Below are 22824 nucleotides of genomic sequence, written 5' to 3'. Positions count from 1 at the left end.
AAGTAATTGAAGGTGAACACAATTTCCACTTGTCTTTTTTTTTTTAAAACTTCAATTTTTATTATTTCTTTTATTTTTGAGATTATATGTAATCACATCATTTCCTCATTCCCTTTCCTTTCTCCATATTCTCCCATATATCCTTCCTTGCTCTCTTTCAAATTCATGGTTGTTATATTGCATGTGGCCATGGATATACACAAACATTGCTGAATATACCTGCTCGGTCTGTACGGTGTTACCTGTTTGTGTGTTTTAGGCTCGCCATTTAGTACTAGACAACCAATTGCTGTGCTCTTCCTTGTGGAAGACTGTTTTTTCTCTCTCCCAGCAGTCCTTAAGTTGTAGTTCTTTGTGTAGGGTGGAGGCCTTGTGGTCTTTACCTCATCCACTTTGTCATGTCTACTGTTGTTGTCCTGGTTCAGTTCATGTTTAGGTAGTCCTGTTGGTAAGACTGTATGAGTGTAGCTTCTGAGGTTACTAGGAGAGTCTCACAGCAAACTCTGTGATTCTCTGGATCTTAACAATCTTCCTACCCCTTTTCCCACAGAGTTCTCTTAGTCTTAGGTGTGGGAGTTGTCTCCATTGGGACTGGCACCCACAATGCTGCATTTTGATTGGTTGCATTTTTAATTGCAGAGCTAAGCAGAGAACACAGAAAGAGCCAAAAATGATCAGCATCATGTACCACCTATATGAGGAGCAATATTTTTTGGTATTTGTGAATATTTCTGTTCTTTGGGATAATCTTAGATTTTAAAAAGGTGTCTAAGAGCTTTTATGATTTCTAAACTTAAAGGTAATGAGTTTAGCTTACTCATCAGTTTTGGTCTTTTCTTACGAAGAATTTATTGTGATTTGAAAGATTTGAAAGATTCATGTTCACAGAGAAGTCAGTTGGTGTTTTAGTGTAGCTTTTAAAGACACATATGAAAAACAAGTAGTGTGTTCTGTGAGATAGTGTTATAAGATCACCAAACACTGCTTTTTGCATTGATACATAATTTCCCAAATACTTGCTATTCTGACCCTTCACCCCTGCAACATATCTCCAAGGAGCCAAATCTTTTTCTTATTGGATAGATTGCGTGCTTTCCTAATGGATTGTAGTTGGAGTGCTGATAGTTTTTACTTAGTAATGACTATATTAAGTTATAGACATATCATTGTCTTGCAGTTATGACTTAAGAATGAAGTGACCCCTTATTAACTCCATACTACAGAGGTGGTCAGAAGATATATTTTCACCTTTGTATTTTTTATAGTTTCGACAAGCCTAATTATGTCAAGGTAAAAATAATTTCTTATAATACTAATAGACTGAAAGTACTGGTTTTGTTTTGAAGGAAACTTTCTCTAGTTGTGGCTTGTTTTCATAAGCACTTGGGGAATGCTATGTTTTATTTTCCAAAGTGCTGACTTTTACGTTTGCTCCTTGAAAGAATTCCTCCCCTTTTTGCCTGTTCTGTGTCTGGTACTTTAGGCTGATCAGACCAACATCTGTAATGATGAGAAGAAGGCTGCTGATTAGAGAAAAGTTTAGCAGGCTGAAGACCCACTTTCTTTGAAAAACTATACTGAAGGCAGTTTGCAGCTGGCCAGATTTTTACATTAAGTATTAGTCTAAAGTTAACAGTAGCATCAGGCCTTTAAAATTTTCCTTTTTGTATTTCTGGAGGAGGGCAATGGGAGTGCCTTACTGAGGCCTTCCTTGTGCTCATCAACATAGCAGCCTCAGCTGCCCCCTTGGATCCCCTGCCAGGGCTGCTATCATCTTCTGATCAAATATTAATGTGTGATCCTCTGCTTGCTCACTAATCCAAAGCCAATTAATATTATCTGTCAATTATTTACAGATCCTGAGGTGCAGAGGCAATTCCCAGAGGACTACAGTGACCAGGTTTGGAATGCGTAATTAATTTTTTACATGACAAAATTTATTTCAGAGTTGTTCAACATATTATTACTGTTCTCTTTACTGAAAGAGATAAATGAAATTTAAAAAGGAATAGAAGTGGTAATTAGGAACCAAAGACAAAAAGTAAAGCACAGTGAAGTAGAGTTGAAAATATTAATGCTAGATTTGGGGTGTTTCCTCCAGAGGGCTATGTATAGTAACTAAGCAAGAGATTCCATGTTAGGTGCATCACTGCCTGTGGGTCAGTATTAAATTGTTTCTGAGCTGCCTCTGAACTGAAGGTTTTGGGTTGTTTTTTTGTTTTTTGTTTTTTTTTTTTTAAATATACCATTTAAATAGTCTGACCAAAAAGGGAGGGAGCTTTATAACATTTCATGGAATTTGCAGTGGAGGTGGTACTGCGTGTTGTCATCTTGGAACAAGAAGGTACTTGCAGAGAGAAAGTGACTTTGACTGTGGGAGGGATTTCTAAGGCTGCCCGGGTGGTCCCATCACTTTTCAAAGTTCCAGCACTCTGTGAACAGTGGTGCAACAGTGTTAAAAGTTCTGATGTCACTCTACTCTATAGTTAGTTCCAGGTTATGCATTGAGGCTCCAATTTCTACCCCAAGGAATACCGAAGGCACTTTGTAGCTTTATTTGGCTCATTACACTTTTAGTTTAAATTTGCAATTTGACATACTTTTTAAATATTAAAAAAAGCATCCTTTACCACAGTGCTATCACAGTTTATCTTTGACAACATTATCAAACCGTTCACACATAGAATATTGTGTACAAAGCATGTTCCTGATGCATTCATTCAAGGTTTCCTGTTACAAGTCCTTGAGTGAAGGTATGTATAATGGAAAAGAAATATGCAAGGCAGTGGTAGCATCTTTCTACTGTGGCCTGTCATAGAGACAGCAAGGTGTCTAATGTGTCTTTTTGAAACAGGTAACAGTGTGACCAGGAATATAAGCTCACCAGTGCAAAGAAATGCTTTGTAACAAAGCGTTAGGATTTAAGAATCTGGGAGAGCTGGACTGACTTGTGTTGACCTTAAGATTAAAATAAGATTTAAAAATAAGTTAAAGTCTTACCTCTCCTCTCCTTCATCCTCTACTAGTAGAGTTAAATTTTTAATCATGTTTTAAGTTGCTATGAGATTAAGTCCTTTTAATTAAGCAATATAATCCAAAGATTATGTGATATTAAGAAAATTATTGATCATCTTTCTTTAATTAATATCTATAGGATAAAAAACTATTGCTTGTAATTTACTGATGGTCATAGCTCTTAAAATGACTGTTCTTAAATCTTTTAAGTAGGTAAATAACTTTAGTGATTCCCCGACCTGAAAGATCCAGGGAGGGTCCGTTAAACAGTGTTCTTTACTAGTTCCAAAAGAAAAAACATGAGTTTTGAAGTACATAACTTCAGAAACTGCATTGGTAATAAGTTTGTAACAAAACTCTAGAGAGTAGAGGTAAAGAAAAAATAAAGTTTAAGAAGCATAAAGAAAATATAAACCATTCTGGTGTTTTATTACTCAGAAGAAACTACTGGAACAAACTGGAGTGTTAGCATCTGTGTTCGTTTCTCCTGTGTTCATTTCATCTGTGTATTTATGTGTTTGAGGAGGGTGTGTGTGCATGCACTATATATGGATATGTGTAGCCACAGAGAAATGTAGATCTTTTCTGTACTGTCATTGCATGTGGAGTCCAGGTGACTAATGTGATGTTAGCTGTGAGGTAAATTTAGTCCTTTACCTTTGTCAATAAATGGCCTCACATACATTTCCTCTGTCAAAGTTGGAGTGATTCAAATTATAGTAGGCATTTATGAAGTCGGAGCCATGGTTACTGTAAAGGTGCTCACGGGATAGAGGTATTTGGTTTCTTTGTTTGGAAGAGTGACAGTGTTGAATTTGAGAATCAGACTTAAGGGCTCAAGGCAAACCTACAAGAATGTGCACAACAGTCTTATTTAGCATCTCCTCAAACTTAAGATATATAATTTCCCTTCTTGACCACCAACAACTCAGGAAATGAGACATGAAGGACCTACCTGATTTTTGAAGATATTATTTCCAACTTCCCAAAAATGTACTTGAGAATCATATCTACTACGAAAGAAAATGAGGAATGTTTATTTCTTATTTGCCTTTTAAAATCATTTATATTCTAATTTCATAAGCTTTTTTCACGTCATCATTTGTTTGAATAAATGAAATTCTCTCTCTCTCTCTCTCTCTCTCTCTCTCTCTCTCTCTCTCTCTCTCTCTCTCTCTCTCTGTGTGTGTGTGTGTGTAGATATCTTTCAAATTATGCCTCTCCCAAATATCATTATACAAAATTCTTAGAAATATTTCTATTTTGTGTAGACTTTAAGTACAGCTTTTCAAATATTAAGCATTTATGATGGGGTCCTTTAGGGATATTTAAGATAATTCACCATCCAATATAGTATTTATTACTGTTCGGGTGTGAACACCCCTGTTTTCTCCCCCATACTTTCTCCCTTTAGCTTTCACTCCTCATTCGCCTAAACTCCCAGAGCTTGTTTTTACATATAGTGTATTTCCCTTGTACCCGCACACTTGATCAGAGATGCTGGCTGATGCTAGATGTTTTATTCTGTGTGTTCTTTGTACCTTACAGTAAAAGAATCTGTCACAAATTATTGTGCCTCACTGCTTTAGAAACTGAGAAAAAAGGGAGGTTAGATTGACATCTGTGACTGAATAATGATGACCAGCCTTTTGGCTCTCCTTGAGCCACAAAGCTAGCACTGCCTTTAGAGTGGAAAAAGAAGTAAGAAGAAAGGGGAGGGATAAAAGAGAGTTACAAATCTGTGCTCACGGAGATGTATTACTGTTGGGCCAGTTGTCTGCATGGTATGATAATCCATTTTGATCTTCTCTGTCTTAATTGTCTGCTAAAGACAAATGGGCAGTAAAAGTTCATCAGTTTCATCTTTTTGCTTCTCGTTTAGAAGCAGAATAAATGATCCCTCACTACAGAGGAAGCCTTTCTTTCTGTCACGGAAGTAATGCAGACCCAACACGTTTTATTAAAATGTTTTCCCCTCATTATTTCAGTCTTCTCAGCCCTGATAGATCTTACTGTTTCATAAAAAATGTAATCTGAAATGTAAATAAGGGTCTTGATACAGAAAGAAGAAGTAATGAGCAGCCTGAGCCACATTTTAGGGCTCTTGATTGTAATTACTGATAAAGTGATTTTTCTGTGTCTCATTTTTTTTCTTCCTTAAGTTGTCTGTGACACAGTCAGACCACAATGACATCTATGGTTTAAAACCATTAAATCACTGTAGCACTCAATATTTCACCAAAATCTAGTGAACCTGCTATCTTTAAGCCTGAAAATACAGGCTTTGTTAATTCCTGGAAGATGTACAGCACTTTTTTTTTTTTTTTAAAAAAAAGCAAAACAAACAACAACCAAAAGAAAAAAAAAAAAAAAAAAAAAAAGGAAAAGCAAGGGCTTTTCAGAGTTCCCATTACTCATCTGCTTTTGTTTAAAGCTTAACTAGTTTAAATACTAGAACAGCAGCAGTGGTAGGATTCTGACTTGAAAAGGGTCTTGTACTTTTGCAAAAAAAAAAAAAAAATCTTCAACAGCTTATGTATGAGATGAAAATATTGTGTCTCATAAGTATATAATAAAATAGGCATTTTATAGTTAAGGTTATGAAATTGTAGATGGATTTTGAATTACTTTGGGTTATGGGAAAAAGTCTGTTCTGTCTCCAACAATAAGCACTAGAAGATACCTGTTAGAGGACAGAAGCACAGTAGTAATGAGGTCCTCTCATTCCCTAAAATAGTATGCTAGTCTGGATACTGGAAATAAGAAAACCATCTATCTTTGAATCACAAATAAGACCATAGCTCTGTAGTCAACTAGCTGGATTTGTACTTATGTCCTTTTGTTTACTCTGTTCATTCATAATTATGGGAATAATTGGTAAAACTTTATGGTGTTAGTACCATTTTAATGAATACTAATTGAATTTAGGGGAAAACAATAGTTAAATTTATATGTTTGCAAATGATACTACTCTCATCAAAAGCCCATTGCTGACTTTAAAACAAATGTATTTTTCATATTAATAATTGGTAGTAATTGTGATGAATGGTATAGGATAGTATGAAATAAAGGTATAGTAACCTACCAGATACTTCTATAAATAACATTGTACTTTATCAAATGAAAAGGTATTATACATGATTTTAAAGCATTCTGATCATAATGTGATTTTTATCACAAAACATGCAGGATTATTAATTTGTTCTCACAACTGTACTTTTTGCAGCTCATTTATTGTAAGAGTGGCTCTTAGAGTTGAGGATACTAGAAGTTACTTTGCCAAGTACTCATGTATATTTTGGGTCTAGTGCCCTAGAAAGAAGGGTCTGTACACTTACCCAACCCAATATATGAAGATTGCTTTTAGAGTCATGGGTAATTTTTCTTTCCACTGGCCCTGAAACACAAATATAAATGAAACAGACAATTTTTATGCATTTATGGAAACTATAAAAATTTCATGGAAATCTGTATATAGAAACTAACAGTGTTTCTTGTACAACTGTATATAAGCCAGGTAGAAACACGGTGCATTAGGAAAAATAAAGAAGTGCTCTTTTGTGGTTTCACTTGGCCTATGAGATTTCAAAATTTCATTATAGTCCACTAAGCAATTTAAAAAATAGACATCAACTTGATACTAAAAACAAATGCAAATATGTTGCATAATTTGGGCTAATTGTGATGGAAATCATCTTTAAGTAGTATGCAATTGCTTGAATATGGGTTTTTTACATCTGTGTTGCAGATATGCTCTGAAGAAAACATTTCCTAAGTTTCTTGTTATCCACAGATAACCTTGGTAGACTGATTGAAAGATTCTGATTAGAGAGACAATAGAGATAAATATTGTACTGCATTGTGCTGGGCAGTGGTGGCACATGCCTTTAATCCTGGCACTCGGGAGGTGGGGCGGAACTAAGCTCTCTTGCTGTCATGTCACTGCCTGGGTTAGTGAGGGCTGGAACCAGCTCCCTTGCCCACAGACGTTAACAAGGCTTTAGGCCTCAGTTCCGACCATGAGTATCCTCATGGGCTTCAGGGGTAATATGGACTGCAGACATCAAACAAGGCCCTTTGGCTCTCAGTAGCTGAATGGATCACAAGCTTCAACATGGTCTCAGGTGGTTACACAAGCCACTCACATCAGCGTGGCTCCTCAAAGCAGCAAAGCCTGAGGACATCACCCAGGCATCAGCAGAGGCACAGGCTGTATACGTACATCCACATGGATCACAGGCTTCATTGAGGCCTCTGGTGATATTGTGGTCCAATCCAGAAAGTGAGCCTTACCTCATTGCTGGCCTCCTTCGTTGCCTAGAGTTAGGGGGCTGATTCTGCATCTGCATAAGCTCCAGGCTGCTGTTGTACACTATCCTACCATCCCTGCCAGGCAATGGCAGTATGTAGACCTCAGTCTACTCTCTCACCTGTCAATACTATCACATCTTCAGTTCCCATTCTCCACCTATCCCACATACTGTTCTAGTTTTCAATCTTTTCCCACCTCTGTGTCACATGTTTGTTCTTTGTAGTGTCTCTGGCTGGCCTGGGCTGCCTTGCTTCATTTTCTTGATGTGGTCTAACACACGAAAAGCTTCATGTTACTTTGTTTCAAATTTTGCTAAACTAGACACTAAACATTCTGTTGCAGAATTTATTAATGTATTGATTAAAAAAAGTCATGTCCAATAAGAAAATTGTGTATGTAAACCAGACTTAACTAAAAATTTGAAAAAGTAGCCCTATTGTTTTTCTTTATATATGTGTAATTCTTTTTGTTTTTTTGTTTTACTGTTTTTTTTTTGTTTGTTTGTTTTTTTTTTTTTTTGTTTTTTTTGAGACAGGGTTTCTCTATGTAACCTTGGCTGCCCTGGAACTCACTCTGCAGACCAGGTTGACCTTGAACTCACAAAGATCCTCCTGCCTCTGCCTCCTGAGTGCTAGGATTAAAGGTGAGCTACCACCACCACCCAGCTCACAATGGGTAATTCTTATACAAAATGTAAAACAAGTGACATGATTTGATTTGTTCCTGTTAATCAGGCAGGGTGCTTCATCTACTGCAGTCATAAGTAGAGGTTCAGATTGGAAGTAAGACTTGGGGTTTTTTGACTCAAACAGAGAAAAAGGAATTGTACTTGGGCATACTCCAGGGTGAGGCTATAGCTCAATGATATAGCCAATTCAGATTTGTTTCAGTTTGAATTGTTGTATGTGATTTTGGAATTTTTTTAAAACTAGCATACACATTGTTACTTTTAATTATGACACCTTAAAACAAAATTAATTCTTGTTGATCCTCTCTCCTGGCCCCCCCTCATTCTCCTTTTACCCTCCCCGCTTCCCTCCATGGCCTCCTTTTCACCTTTGAAACCTTTTTGTTTTTCTGTCTTTTTAACAGATCTCTCACTGGTCGTTCTTACACTTAATGGACTCAAGCAGTCTAACTGTCTGCCTTCCTTGTAGCTGGGAATGGCAAGCTCTTTATGGCATTAGATACCACAGGATAGAGTCTGTGCATTCATTTGCATTTCCTTCAAAGGATTTGCTGAATCATGATGGTGAAGTAGATAACACTTTAAAACAACTCAACATCCCAGACTTAACACTGATGTTACTAATAAGGAACTATATCTGCCTTTTCCTCTTCATCACTATTTTTGATGGTAAAACCAGTCTAGGAGACTGTTTGATTTGTGCAGACAGAGATTAGTAAATTTGCACACCATGCGCTAGACAACATGCTAGGAATGTAAGAAGAAAAGAACGATAGACTACAGCTGTGGTCAGTAGTAGGCCCTGGAAAGTAACTTACAGCCAGAGTATGTTGATACTCAATGAATGATGGCCTGGCCAGGAAACCTGTATTTGGGCATGATGAGTGATGATGACATCGTGTAATTACATCCCTGCTATAGATGATAGCAGTCATCAAGAGTGGTACAGTGAAGCTCAAGTGGAAAATGTTGAAGAGTGCCCTAAAGAAATACCTACATTTTAGACCCATGCTACATATGTGCTTTCTAAGATTGGCTGTTGATTTATGGGGTTTTTACCTAACTGCCCCAGTCACTTTTCATATACATTTGGCATTCTGGAAGTGTGGGTGAACTTGTAATTTTTTATATGCACAAATATAAATTCTCAATCCCTTTGACCTCTTCCCATACTGAAGCCCAATAGCTCCAAAAGTGCCTTGCTACAGAGTTTTCTTGGAGCAGGGTATCAGTTCCCATGACTGCACTTAGTGTGACTGTTTTAATATATTGTATTACAGCTCTCTAAATGATTCATTGGATTGAAGATGAATGAGCATACCGAGATCAAGCATCTGCTGCTCTGTATATGATTTATTAATTTATTTTTATTTATTGAGACATTTTTTCCATGCAGCCCAGATTCTCTTGGAATTTGTGGTCCCCTCCTCATGTTGGGATTATAGCCATACCACCACCTAAGCCTTACTTTTATACTAGAAGTTTTTTTTTTTTTTTTGCTTTATTCTTGCTTCCCCCTCCCCCCCAAAAAAAACATTAAAATGCAAGTGATGATGTTGGATAGATGGCTTGATGATTAAAAGTACTGGTTGCTCTTCCAGAGGACTCTGGTTCAATTCCCAGCACATATATAGCAGTTCACAGCCATCTGTAACTCTAGTTCTAGGGGAGCCAGTGTCGTCTTCTGGCCTCTGTGGTACCAGGCACCCACATGGTCACAGACAAGTCAACCATACACATAAAATAATAAAAATAAAATAGCTGGGCTGTGGTGGCACACACCTTTATTCCCAGTACTTGGGAGGCAGAGGCAGGTGGATCTCTGTGAGCTTGAGGCCAGCCTGGTCTATAGAGTGAGTTTTAGGATAGCCAGGACTGTTTCACAGAGAAACCCTGCCTGGCAAAACCAAACTAAAACAAACAAACAAAAAACAAAACAACAACAACAATAAAAATCCCAAACCTTAAAAATTTAAATGTCTAAGGGTGCTAATATATGGTTGGTCTTATTTTTTAGAAAATTACCCAATAAAATTATCAGTGAACTAAGTCTAGTTTTGATGAATTTTAAATTAAAAATTTTTACTTACATATAATTGTTTTGTGTATATGTGCCTGTGTGAAAAAGCTAGAAGACAGCTTGTGGGAGTCAGAGCTACTCTTCCACCATGTGGGTTCTGAGGATGGAGTAGTGTGGCTGGCTTGACAACGTGTATCTCTACTAACTGCAGCAGTTCACTGGCCCTGCTTTTGAGAGTCTGTCTTGCTTTTAGTTGCATGTGATTGGTTCCTGTTGCTCTTTGTGTAGGTTCCTATTAGTCTGTATCAAGTCTTGTTTGTTGTCATCCCTAAACTGCTCTCTAGCTGTCCAAGTTTTCTATTTCCTTTTGCATTTACATACCCAGCTTTTCTCATGTGTATTTTTTTCTAACAGCCAGTAAACCAGTGACCCCACAGTCTATCTTCTACAACAACAGTTCTCAACCAGTAGGTCATGATATTTTTGCGGGGTGGGACATCTCTTTCATAGGGTTTACCTACAACCATCAGAAAACACGGATATTTATGTTATGATTCATAACAATAACAAAATTACAGTTATGAAGTAGCAACAAAAATTTTATGGTTGGGGGTCACTATAATATGAGGAACTGTATTAGAGGGACACAGCACCAGGAAGGTTAAGGTCTATAAGATGGCTAGAGATAGTGTTCTAAAATCTAAGGCAGATCATACCACTCCTCTATGGGTAAAATTTTCCATTATCGTTTTCCCCCTACTACTTGTTTGTTTGTTTGTTTTGAATCACCACCTCATTGTGTAGCCCAGGCTGGCCTTGAACTTGTGATCCCCACCTCTGAGTTCTGGGATTACAAGCATGTGCTTCAATGCTCAAATTCTGTAGTTGGACATCTTGGTGGTTGCTGATACCTCCTGAGCTTGATGATCAGTCACCAAACATTTGACCTTGATTAAACTTCAGTGCTTGTCTCCTATTAGCTCAAATTATATACATGTATACTTCCATCATTTCCCAGAATGCTTTGCTCTTTTCCTAGCATTTCTACCTAAATTGTTTTTGTGGTTGAGATATTGTCTACCTTTTTGTTCTCTCACTCCTACAGCAGAACACTTCTCTGTTCAGTTTATGTTACATAAACTGAAACTTGCCCTAATTGTACTATTAAGTCAGCCCTCGGCTTGGAGAACATGTGAAACATTTATTCCTTACATTCTGTCTATGTATTTGTCTCTTTTGTCAGTCCTAAATTTCTAGGCATAGAAATGGCTATGGCCAGTGTTAGACAAATGAAGGGCGTGTGAATAATATGATCTACGTGAATACAGAAGCATGACAGTGATGATTAAGAGCAGGTAGTTTGGATGAAGCTCTGCCATTTACACTTTGAGATTTCACTTCCTTACTTGTAAACTTAGAGATGGTCACAGTAAAGATCTTAAAGGATATGGGTCAGGATTAAGTAAAGCAAAGTGCATGAAGTGGAAACAAAACCAAAAAAACAGCCTAGCATCTAATTGTAACCAGTAGCTTCAGATTCTCTATTGTTATTAGAAGTAGATTTGGTGGCAAGCTAATGTTGGTGTCATTATCAGTTGTTCAGGCTGAGTATGATAGATAATCTTTGCCTCCAGATTTCCAGATTCATCTCTCAAAGAATCTGGGAAATTCCTCCTTGATAAACCTATACTGTTTAGAACTTTGGCATCATCAAGGTGATTACAAGTGATTTGCCAAGGACAGAAGAGACTAATAGGAAACCATTCTTGAATATTTATGTTCTGAGATGTTCTAAACATGTAAAAGCTTTTTAAATGGTGATGAAGGGGTTTCAAGTAGTTTAAACATATTTTTATTACAAGACTCTGGTGTTGAAAACCTCAGAATTTTATTAATAGGTCCCACTGTCCTTGTAAATGAGCCTTTTACTGTTGTGTATGGGCATTGTATTATTAGGTTATCTTTCATTTTGAAATGCTTATGTAGTATGGTAAAGATTCCTCTGGCCATTATAATTTCTAACTGACAGTCAGTTTCAGATTTTAAGTGTGACATAGTAGGAAGGTCTAGACTTTGGACATGGGGCAGGGTTTGTTGAGTGGAAATGAAAGGAGTGTATAAAATGATTGAGAGTCTTTCTTTTTGTGTGTGTATGTGGTGTTGGCTTTGAAGAAATTTAATATAAACACCTTATATTAAATTTTGATAAATAATAATTATATTTATCAAGGATTATTTATTACCTGTCAACTTTGAAAAACATGAGATATTATGTTTCACATTGCTTTTATCCATAAAAATGTTCTTACACAGCCTACTTATCTGGTAAATACTGACTCATTTAAAAAAGCTGTGGTTTGCAAGTCACCTCTTTTGAATCTCCAGTTACACCTGAGAGAACTTTCCTTTTACCATGATCTTATTTATTTAAACATTTTTTAAAAATTTATTTTACGTGCATGGATGTTTTGCCAGCTGTATATCCATGTATCATGTGCCTTGTGCCCACAGAGGCCACAACAAAGTGTTAGATTTTCTGAAACTTGAGTTACAGAAGATTGTGAGCCTCTGTGTTGGTTCTGGGAGTTGTATGTGGTCCTCTAGAAGAGTAGCCAGTGCTCTTAACTGCTGAACCATTTCTCTAAACCCTACCTTTGATCATATTTCTGTCAGAAAATCCAAGACACTTAACACTTTCCTGGGTATCTTCCTTCTCCAGACAGGAAGCTGGGAAGGTTGCTTGTTTTATGTTCAAGTCTCTTGGACTTGATCTTGGACCTAGTACTGTGCATGATTGTTAAAATGTAAAATTTGTATATATAACAAGTAAACAGTGTTCACTCTGTGATCTGTGAGCTCAGAATTTGAACAAGGTAGGACAAATAACATGTTTATGAAATCCCCTTGTACACAGGGAAATACACAATAGAGAAGATTTTGATGATCTGATGATGTCTGAAATTGTATGAAGTCCTAAGACACAAATAAATGTTTAGATGATAAACATGGAGTCAGATGATTGGAAACTAAGTCTTCTAACATTCTTCCCACTTTCTTCTCAAGTCAGCTAGGTGAAATAGGTACTCTTTCTTTGTCCCCCAGACAAAATGTGGTGTCTTTGTCACCAAGGCTTTGGTATACCACAACATTTAACCTAGGACTCATGAATGTGAAAGAGAGCACACTGATTACACAGATGCACGGGTGTAAAGGGGCAGTAGGTTGCTCCTTCTGAAGACACTTCAGCACAAATCTTTCATTCCACAGTTGCAACTGGGAAGTAAGGTAGGTGACCTGGTGTAGAGGGCTGCTCCTGCACGATGTAGCTATGCGTTTGAAGCTGTGGAAATAGAATGCTAATCAAATAACGTGTGAGATACAGAATGTCTTCTGTTCCTCTGCTGGTCTACATGAAACTAATTTTATTCACATCCAAAGTCAGATTCATCTACAAGAGGAGAACATCTGTATGAGATTAGTAATAGACTCACTGAACATAGATAGAACTTTTAGTATAAGACTTTTAGTTTCTTTTTAATTGCCACTTCAACCCTTTCAAGAAAACAGATGACCACTGGTATGTGAGTTTGGCTAGGCCAGTTTCATAGTGAGAAGAAATTTACATGAATCTAATTTTTGAAATTATCTATATAATCCATGTTCTTAGACATAAGCAATAAACAATAGAAATTACTAATATATTTATGCTAGCTTGAATAGTCTTTCCTTCATTTTTCTATGCCATGAATAAACCTTAACTTTTAAAGCTTGATTTTCTGTTAAATTGAATAGCTGTTTGCCAGCTATTTTTACTGATTCTTATAGGACCTCAGGAACCAGGAAAAATTCATGGAGAGTAGTCTAAGTGTCTAGAGCCTGGATGGACTGAGAATGGACTTGAGTTGGAAAGTCATGTGCAGGCAGAATGCAAAAGGCCCACACCTCCCAGTGTGACACAGTACATGATCACAAGGTCCACACTCCTTTCTAGGACATAGGATCCGTCATGCCATGGCCTCGGCCAACCCACCTCTTTTTCCTTCCCTGGGTGCTGGGCTTCCTTTAAGTTCCTGTGTGTGTGTGGAGGGGGTGTCTCTTGCTCCTGCTGCTGCTTTTTCCTCCCTCTTTCTGTCCCTTTCCCATTCTTGCCTGGTGAATTCCTGCTCACTCCTTAAAACCTTAACCTCTCTTACACTGCCACTTTCTGAGAAGTTGTTCTTTCCTTACATCTAAATTCAGGCCTCTGCTATTTTGTCTAGAGCTTTCTGTTCTTTTCTTTCACAGCTCCTATGCAGTTTGAGTGATATATCCATGCATTCATTTCATCTTGTTTCTCTTATTGGTTGATGAATAAACCACTGTTTGGCCAATAGCCAATAGAGGCAGGAAGATAAGCAGGACTAGGAGACAAGGAGAATTCTTGGAAAGGTAGGCAGGAGAGCCCACCAAAAGCGGATGCAATGTAGTTGGCAAAGGAGTAACAGGTGTGGGTATTCTCAGGTAAGCCAAGACCACGTGGAAATAGTTAGATTAATAGAAATGGGTTAATAATTAATATAGTGTCTGTGTGTTTGTTTGGAGCTGAAAAAAGCAGAGGGACCTGGCTGGAAGCTCCAGCAACAAAATGGCACCCAATGTGAGGCACGAATTTCCATGTAAACCTGACAAAAGCTCAAAAAGGGATTCTAAACAAAAGAACAGGGACAAGCATCGGCTTCTTGGTAACAGCATTTTCTCGGGTGGGATCTGTTTGCTAGAGACAGTCAGAGGTTCGTGGCAAACAACAACAACAATAACAACAAACAAAACCAAAAAACCTGCAGGGCTCTTTTAAGAGGCTCTGATAACAGTTGAATGGTGTGTACAAGCAGCTGGTGGCAGCAGTGATCACATCTCTAAGCCACACAGCATGCTTCCTGGCAGATTTAGCTTTTACTCATACAGACAAAAAAATATATGTAGACTTGGGAGGGAAAAGAAAAAGTGTAGCTTGGTGTAGTGGTACACACCTTTAATCCCAGCACCCGGGAGGCAGAGGCAAGTCTCTGTGATTTTAAGGCCAACCTCGTCTACAGAGTTAATTCCAGGACAGGCAAAAGTACACAGAGAAACCCTGTCTCAAAAATGAAAAGTAAAAGTAAAAGGATTAGAGTAATAGAAAAGCCACATAAAGATGGAAAGTACACAGTGTGTCTGGATACTGTATGTTATTGTGTTGTCTTTCAGTTGTTTAATTGCTGAGGAACGAGCAACAACTGCTAAAAGACATTTGATTATAAATGCTGCTGGATTAATCCAACCTATACATTTTAAAAATGCTTTGACTTAAAAATTTAAGTCTAAGGACAGGTTACTTTGGAAAAGAGATTCTGTTTTTGTTTCCACAGAAAATGAAAAGCTGTGGATTCCTTCCAGACTAAAATGGTTTGATCAAGCAAGACCCCCCCCTGAAGCAGTGGCCCAGGTTATCCAACATCCAAAACAGCTGAGACAATGCAACCTTGCAGACTACTACAGCCAGGATTTGGGTTCTCTAAGGATCCCCATCGTATTGACAGTACCCCCAAACCGCAGGAAGCAGTTTGGAGAGAACGACACCCAAATTCTCAGATATTGTTTATAAACATTTTTTGCATTTAAACAGGGTTCCTTATAAATGGTTAATGATCACAGTCAACCTTCTAAAAAAGGGGGGTTATTTTATAGAATTGAATACTTTGCATTGGTATGAATTTTGGTTTATTGATACAAATTTAAGGTCAATTTTGTTATATGTATATTTATCCTCTTGTTTAGGTATTGTGCTTATACAGCTCCTTTAAAAATGTATAAATAAGTACAGATTATATATAGTCACCTATAATAGTCACCTATAAACTTACATTTAGGTCAGTTACGTTTTCTAGATATATATAGATATATTTCAAATGGATATTCAAACGTTTCAAAGACCTTAGGGTTTAGGGTTTTTCATGACTGTGAGACACAACTGCTCCTGGCAATACCAATTACTTCAGAGAGAAAGATGGAGAATTCTGGGAAAGGTAAGCAGGAGAGCCCACCAAAAGGGGATGCAAAGTAGCTGGCAAAGGAGTAACAGGTGTGGGCGGGCATTCTCCAGCAAGCCAAGACCACGTGTAAATACATAAATTAATAGGAATGGGTTAATAATTAAGACACCCAATAAGAAGCCCTAGCCATTGGCCAACAGTTTAATAATTAATATAGTGTCTGTGTATTTGGAGCTGAAAAGTGGCAGAGGGACCTGGCTGGAAAGGAAACTTCAATAACACATCAGCTTTCTGTCTTTCCAGCTAGGTCTTACACTCCATGTGGACAAGGCCTATATACCCTACCTAGTTTGTGTCATCCCTGGCTTCTAGTACATTGTTTACTACTAAATAGCCTATTCATTAGCATGTTGAAATCACGTACTTAGGGAAACATTGCTGTTTCCTTCTAAGATAGTTTTAAAGCAGAATTGATTTTAGTGGTTTCTTCACCCTCTGCCATGTTTACAAACATTTGGAAAGGTTTCAGGGACCCAAGTGCTTTTCTTCACAAGTTATCTAGAGGTTCAATAGCCATGGTAAATGTTTGAGGCCTAGTCACACAAATGGACCATCTGCCCCCAGCAAGAGTTAGTGGTATTCTGAAAGCTTTCCTTACTCTGATGGAGTGAAAGATCAGAGCTGTACAGGAATGGAAATGGTGAGCCTAGATCTTTCACATGTTGAATTTGGAGAATAGAGCACAAAGCAGAATGATGAACAGGCATTTTAATAGGGGCCTAGAGCTAGGGAGGTTATCCAGGACAGAGGGTTCAGTTGACTCATTTACCTAGTGAATATAGTGGAAACTGAAGTGTAGGTAGAGGAGGCTGCAGAGAGAGAAGGAAGGGAAAGTCCCAGAAAACAGATTTCATAGAAAGGGGTTGGAGAGGGGCATTTCAGAGACCTTGGAATCATTTGTTTGCTTAGAAAAGTCATTGACCTCACCTAAGGATTGTGGATCAGAGGAGTAAATGCTTCTGTAATGAGTCCAGGCCACAAAACAGTTGTGGATGCTGGGTGTTGGAAAAGGAATGATCTTAAATTTTTGTTGTTTAAATTAGGAAGTTTTCTGTAAAAAATGGAATGTGGTAGACATTTGTCCATTTAACAACAGCCACATGTGATTGCTGGCCTGCCATAGAACCAGTATGGTTGGCAATGTCCTTTTACTTCCTAGGGCAGTGGTCTTCAAACTAACTAATGCTGTACCCTCTTAACACAGTTCCTCATGGTGTGGTGACTCTTAACCATAAAATTATTTTGTTGCTACTTCATAACTATAATTTTGCTACTCCTATGAACTGTAATGTAAATATCTGATACGTGACCCCTGTGAAAGGGTCATTTGATCCTCAAAAGAGTCATGTCCCACAGTTTGAGAACCACAGTGCTAGGGATTTCTAGAGTTTGGGATACTGCTGAGTCTGTGTAATAATAGTGATTTATTTCCGCCTCCTCTTCTTCAATGTTGTATGGCAGGCATCTTGCTCAGGTTGCACACTACAGTCAGCTGGTCAGATTCTGACTAAAAAACTGGGGATAGTGTTTCTGGGTGTGTGTGTGTGTGTGTGTGTGTGTGTGTGTGTGTGTGTGTGTGTGTGTTTTGCTTTGAGACATTGTCTTAGGTAGTTTAGGTTTTTCTCAAGTTCATGATCCTTCTGCCTCAGTCTCCTGAGTGCTAGGATTACAAGTGTATTCCTTAACTGGCTGTTGGGCTGTGTTGTTGTTGTTGCTTTTGCATTTGTGTGTGTGTGTGTGTGTGTGTGTGTGTGTGTGTGTGTGTGTGTGTGTGTGTGTTTCAAATTATGATTATTGTTTCCTTTTTGACCCTTTTTAGGGATTATAAAAGTAGACTATGTGATAGAAAATGTAACAGACTAGGCAGGCCTGAAGTTTACTCCAGACCCTCTGGAGGAAAGGGATTGTATTCTTTGGGTTCTAAGTTGTCCAAGAAATTAAGCTCATGATAATGCAGTTGCAAAATAGCTTCAATACTTGAAAGCTTTTCTTTGAAATGTTGACTTAAGCTGGCGATTGGTGAGAATGAATGGTGATAAGTGACACATTTGATAGATAGGACTTAAGAAGGGGAAAGGACTTACAAACTGTGTAGTGTCACAGAAGAGTTCTGTGCTGGTTCTGCTGCTAACCTTGGTTTATCTCAGGCTGCCACAGGTAAATGCTAATTTCAGTATGTTGGAACTGGATAAATAAAACATATTTGTGGTTGAATTATTTTGTTATATTTTGCTAACCTTCTGAAGAGATTTTTTTTAAAGATTAAAATGTTGAATGTTAGATTTTTAGGAAACCCCTTACATAATATTCTTACTTTGGTAGTGTTTCATATCACCTGCCTTCTGTCTCTGTAGCAGGATACCATTAGTCTGCTCTGATTATAGGTTTCCTCAGTCCTGACTCCTTCTGTCCTCCTTTCACAACTTGTAAGTTGTGAGAAATATTAATTATGAAATAGAGATGACTAGGCAGTGGGACCCTGTCTAATCAATTGCTAAATAATACTCTTTCCAAGGCAGGTCTGGTATTTACTCTTTGATTCCCATTTTTTTTTTTTTTTTTTTTTGGTTGCAGTGTTTGTTGTTAGTGTCTAACATTCCCTGGCACTGTATAAATAAAGGCTGCTATTTCCTTTTCAACATTTTCAGCTATTATCCTCATACAAGAGCTAATAAGTGGAGGTTAGGTGAATTACCAAACCCTGATCCTGCCCATCAGAAGAAGCCTTGATTAACATGCCTTGTTAACTGATGGGTTCAGTTCCATACTGCCAGTGCTAGAATAATTTGTATAAACCAAGCAGTACAGATTCCTTATTTTAGCACTAAGACTTACAAAGGCTTCTTTTAGCAGCCTTTAATTTTGTACTTATGTATGTGACATAGCCTGTGGCTGTGATAGCTACTGTGAATCTGCAGTTGTTTAGGGATGAAAGGAGGAGGCAGCTGGAAACTCGGTAGCTACATCTAGCTGTCTACCTAGAGAAGGCCTTGATTTCAAGTTTATCTAAACAAGCTCGACTAATCCCAACTATCTAGGGGGATCCACTGTCAAAACAAGCAGCGTGGCCCTGAGGCAAACACAGCCATACAGAAATGAAGGCTGGGGCTTCCAATACTCTGATGACTGCATACTGGAGGCTTCCCCCCCTGAAAGAGGGTAAGAGAGGTAGAATTTGCATAATGCCTTTTCATTGGAAACTTTTGGAAAGCTGACAGACCCCCAGCTTATAGATCTGTAGCCACAATACAGAGTCTATAGGAGAATCCTTGAATGACCTAACCATATTGAAAGGAAATATAAAAGCGTCCAAGTATAGCCAAGTGAGAGAGGAAAAGAGGCCGATGCATTGTCTAACATCTGCTGCACTTCTCGTTAGTTTTGTTCTTTGCTATTCTATGTGGACTTTGGAGAAGCCTAAGACAGCCTAACATGAATCCTATAATCTTCCTTCTGAATATTTATGTAGTGTGCCAGCTTCTAAGCTGTCCTTTGCGTTTCCCTACTTCCCCCTCATTTTCATGCTCTCAAATGAGGCCAACATTTCAAAAGCTAAATAAATGTTTGTGAATGTTTATAAAAGATTTGCATAAATTTGTCCTTGTCTGACAAAGATCACTTTTTTCTTATGCCAGTTCTGAAAAATTTTTTTTCTTTTAAAAGGTTTTGGTGCTTGTCTTGACAACAAAGTCCTACATCCCAGAACAATGATTGCTGATTAAGTGGGTATGCAATTGTGGCTGAATGGGCTTTCAAGATACTGTGTAAAAAGACCCATCATCTGAAGGCTGAATTATAGAATTTAGAAAATGGTATCAGAGGTACACATTTAAATCGATTTTTATGGTACCGTGTCATTAGATAAGACAAAAAAAAAAAACAAAAAAAAAAACAAAAAAAAAACCAGTAACCCGCCCATGGTTTAAGAAATTGTCCTATATTCATTTTAATAATTGGAATGTTTCATTAACTTAGAATATCACCTCCTATGTTTAAACATGTTTAAAAATAATCTTTAGACCTTTAGGTGTGTTTTGGAGCCTGTAAGTGTCCCAGCAGTATATGTGATTATGGTTACTGGGGCGCTGATCAGAGGGAGTTTAGTAGGCAGTCTTTTATGACATCTGAATGTTCAATCATACCTTGAGAAAATACAAACTCTTTGAAATATGTGTCAGGGCTTAATTATAGGACATCCATACACACAGTACCCAGACATTTGTGCCACCGATGTGTTTCCTGAACTCATTTATCCTTTAAAATTAGAATGGATTTTGAGGGGTGGCAGGGGAAGTTGTTGGGAGAGGCGCTAATTTAGTTCCAAGATATTGGAAGATTGGCAGCAGAGAAAGGTAACAGCCAGCTCTGTTCATCTTTTGGTTGTATTGGTTTAGAGGTTTAAGTTGTCATTAAGGCACAAACTAGAGCCACTTCTCTGACACAGTTTTTATCACATCTGCTAGGCTTGTGTCCCAAGAGGAGACGTGGGGAGCAGTGAATTCAGCATGGGCCCATTATCGACTGCTTTTTCGTGTGTTGTAAAAGGAGTGAGACCTCAGGGAGGCTTGGAGCCTCCTCCCGTGTAATGTCCAAGTCAGATTTGAAGGACTGGTGGCAGGAAAGCTTTGGCCTTGGGGTGTGAATTCTAAGAAATAGAGGCACAATTAAGTTTAAAAAATTCAAGGACTTGGAGCTTGATAATGAAAGATTTTTTTTTTCCTAGACTAATGTGAGCAGAAAAGATGCCCATCTGTGCACATTTTTGTGTGCATTTAAAATATTTAAAGGCTGACAGCTTTTAATATGCTTACAAAATAGTATTTTTATCAGTGCTCTCTCTCCCTACCCCCCCCTCTTCTCTCCTCTCTCCTCTCTCTCCTCTCTCTCCTCTCTCACCCTTCTTTCCTCTCTGTTTTCCTAAGGGCAAATGACTTCTTAAGGGAAATTGTGTTTGCAGTTTTACTGCAGGAACCCTGTTCCTTTGATATGTGCTGACTTGAGGCCCCTTCCCTTTCCTTTTAGAAATGTTGGTAACACACATGCTCAGATAACAGAATATAAAATGATCTATGTTAAAAAAAAAACAATTTAGAGGGATAATATGAAGTCTAAGGAACTGCACTATTTATGTCACCAAATGTTAATTGATGAAATGGTAAGCAAATCATGTGTTCACTTTGGAACTATTTGAAACCAACTTTATTTAAGCTTTGTACTAGCATTTAACACTGCCTTACAGTTCTCTGGTTTTCAACTCTTTGCTGTGAGGTTTAAAGTTCATCAGATGAAATTTTGGAATAGAGGACCTTTTATAATATTATGACCATGGAACAACTTGTCTGTAGGGAAATATTTTGAAGAAAGGATGAACACAAAAATGATAAACTAAATTTGTTAAAAGGTTTTAAAAAAAAAAGATTGTGTATTTTTACTTTGGACTTGAGAGGACATAGAGATTAATGTGTAGTGGTTCTTGAAGTGGGTCTTGGGCTGTTGGAACTTTCCTTTGTTGTACTTAAAAGTCCTTGATGATTTAATAGGAAGTTAATAAATGTTGGGAATGTTGGAAAGGTCATTCTGTGGTAAGAGTGCTTTCCTGGCATGCCCAATGACCTGGGTTTGGTCCCTTCATGACTTAAGAAAAAGATTCTATGAAAAATTTGATATGATATACATATAGAGTATGATGAATTTACTTGATTGTAATTTTACCTTTGAATTACCATGTTGATTCTAAATATTAGGGATAATTAAAATTACCATAATTATGTCCACAACTAAAAATTAAAATTTATAGAAAGTAGGCTGGGAGTAAATATTGAATATTAAACTAATAAATATTGAATATAAATTTTGAATATTCCTAAAAGAAAACTAGCAGAAAGTACATTTGAAATTGACCTGGCTTTTGTGTTCAGTATTGAAAGGCCATTCAGTAAAACCCTTTTTATTCAAAGCCTCTTTTTCTCACTGGGAGAGGAAAAAAATATTTTTAACCATGATATGGATCTTGAATTTTAATTTGATGCTTATATTGAAAGAATAAAATTTTATTTACTGATTTCACATTTAGGAAACTTCTGATTAACATTCTTGAACTTCATGCTAATTAAGCTTCCTGGAACTTCTGCTTTACCCTTCTTAATCATAAACATTAGAAACCTTTGTTAGCTTTCCTTGGAGACCCTAGATTTAACTTGAAATGGCTTAAAGTACAAATGTTGTTACCTTTTGTATGTTTGGATTGTCTGTGTTCTGTAACTTTCAGCTTGAGTTTTGAGATCTCCAGCCCTGAAGGCTTTTCTTCCATGTCAGTAGCACTGCTCTCGATTTCAGAGGTTGGGGCCAGCTTTTCCTTTTGCCACTAAACAAAATAGATAACTAAATAAAAATAGTATGTTAGGAATTTGAGCTTCTTTTCCTTACATACCTACAATTTTGAAATGAACAAATAAATTAGATATAAAAGCCCAGGGAATGTTTTTCCATTGGCTGCCCTCTTCTCCTTTATTTCTCCCCCCTCCACTTACTGCCCTTCTCCCTTTCATCCCCCCCACCTCCACTGGCTGCCCTCCTCTCCATACCACCCCCTCCACTGGCTGCCCTCCCTCCTTCATATCCCCCTTCCACTGGCTGCCCTCCCTCCTTCATCCCCCTACCCCCACTGACTGCCCTTCTCTGTTTCATCCCCCCACCTCCACAGGCTGCTCTCCTCTCC

At 37.8% G+C, this 22824-nt stretch overlaps 1 protein-coding gene across 1 annotated transcript in view; it reads left to right on the top strand.

The window, feature by feature from the left end:
* Positions 1–22824, top strand: part of Dennd1a (DENN domain containing 1A) — a 1920886-nt gene that overhangs the window by 154616 nt on the left and 1743446 nt on the right. Inside the window, 1 exon segment of the mRNA XM_035446997.1 lies at positions 1857–1900. Coding sequence (XP_035302888.1) covers positions 1857–1900 — 44 coding nt within the window.

Source organism: Cricetulus griseus, chromosome 6, assembly GCF_003668045.3.
Source record: "Cricetulus griseus strain 17A/GY chromosome 6, alternate assembly CriGri-PICRH-1.0, whole genome shotgun sequence".
NCBI lineage: Eukaryota > Metazoa > Chordata > Mammalia > Rodentia > Cricetidae > Cricetulus > Cricetulus griseus.
The sequence above is the reverse complement of the archived record's forward strand: the minus strand, read 5'-3'. Positions and strand labels throughout refer to the sequence as shown.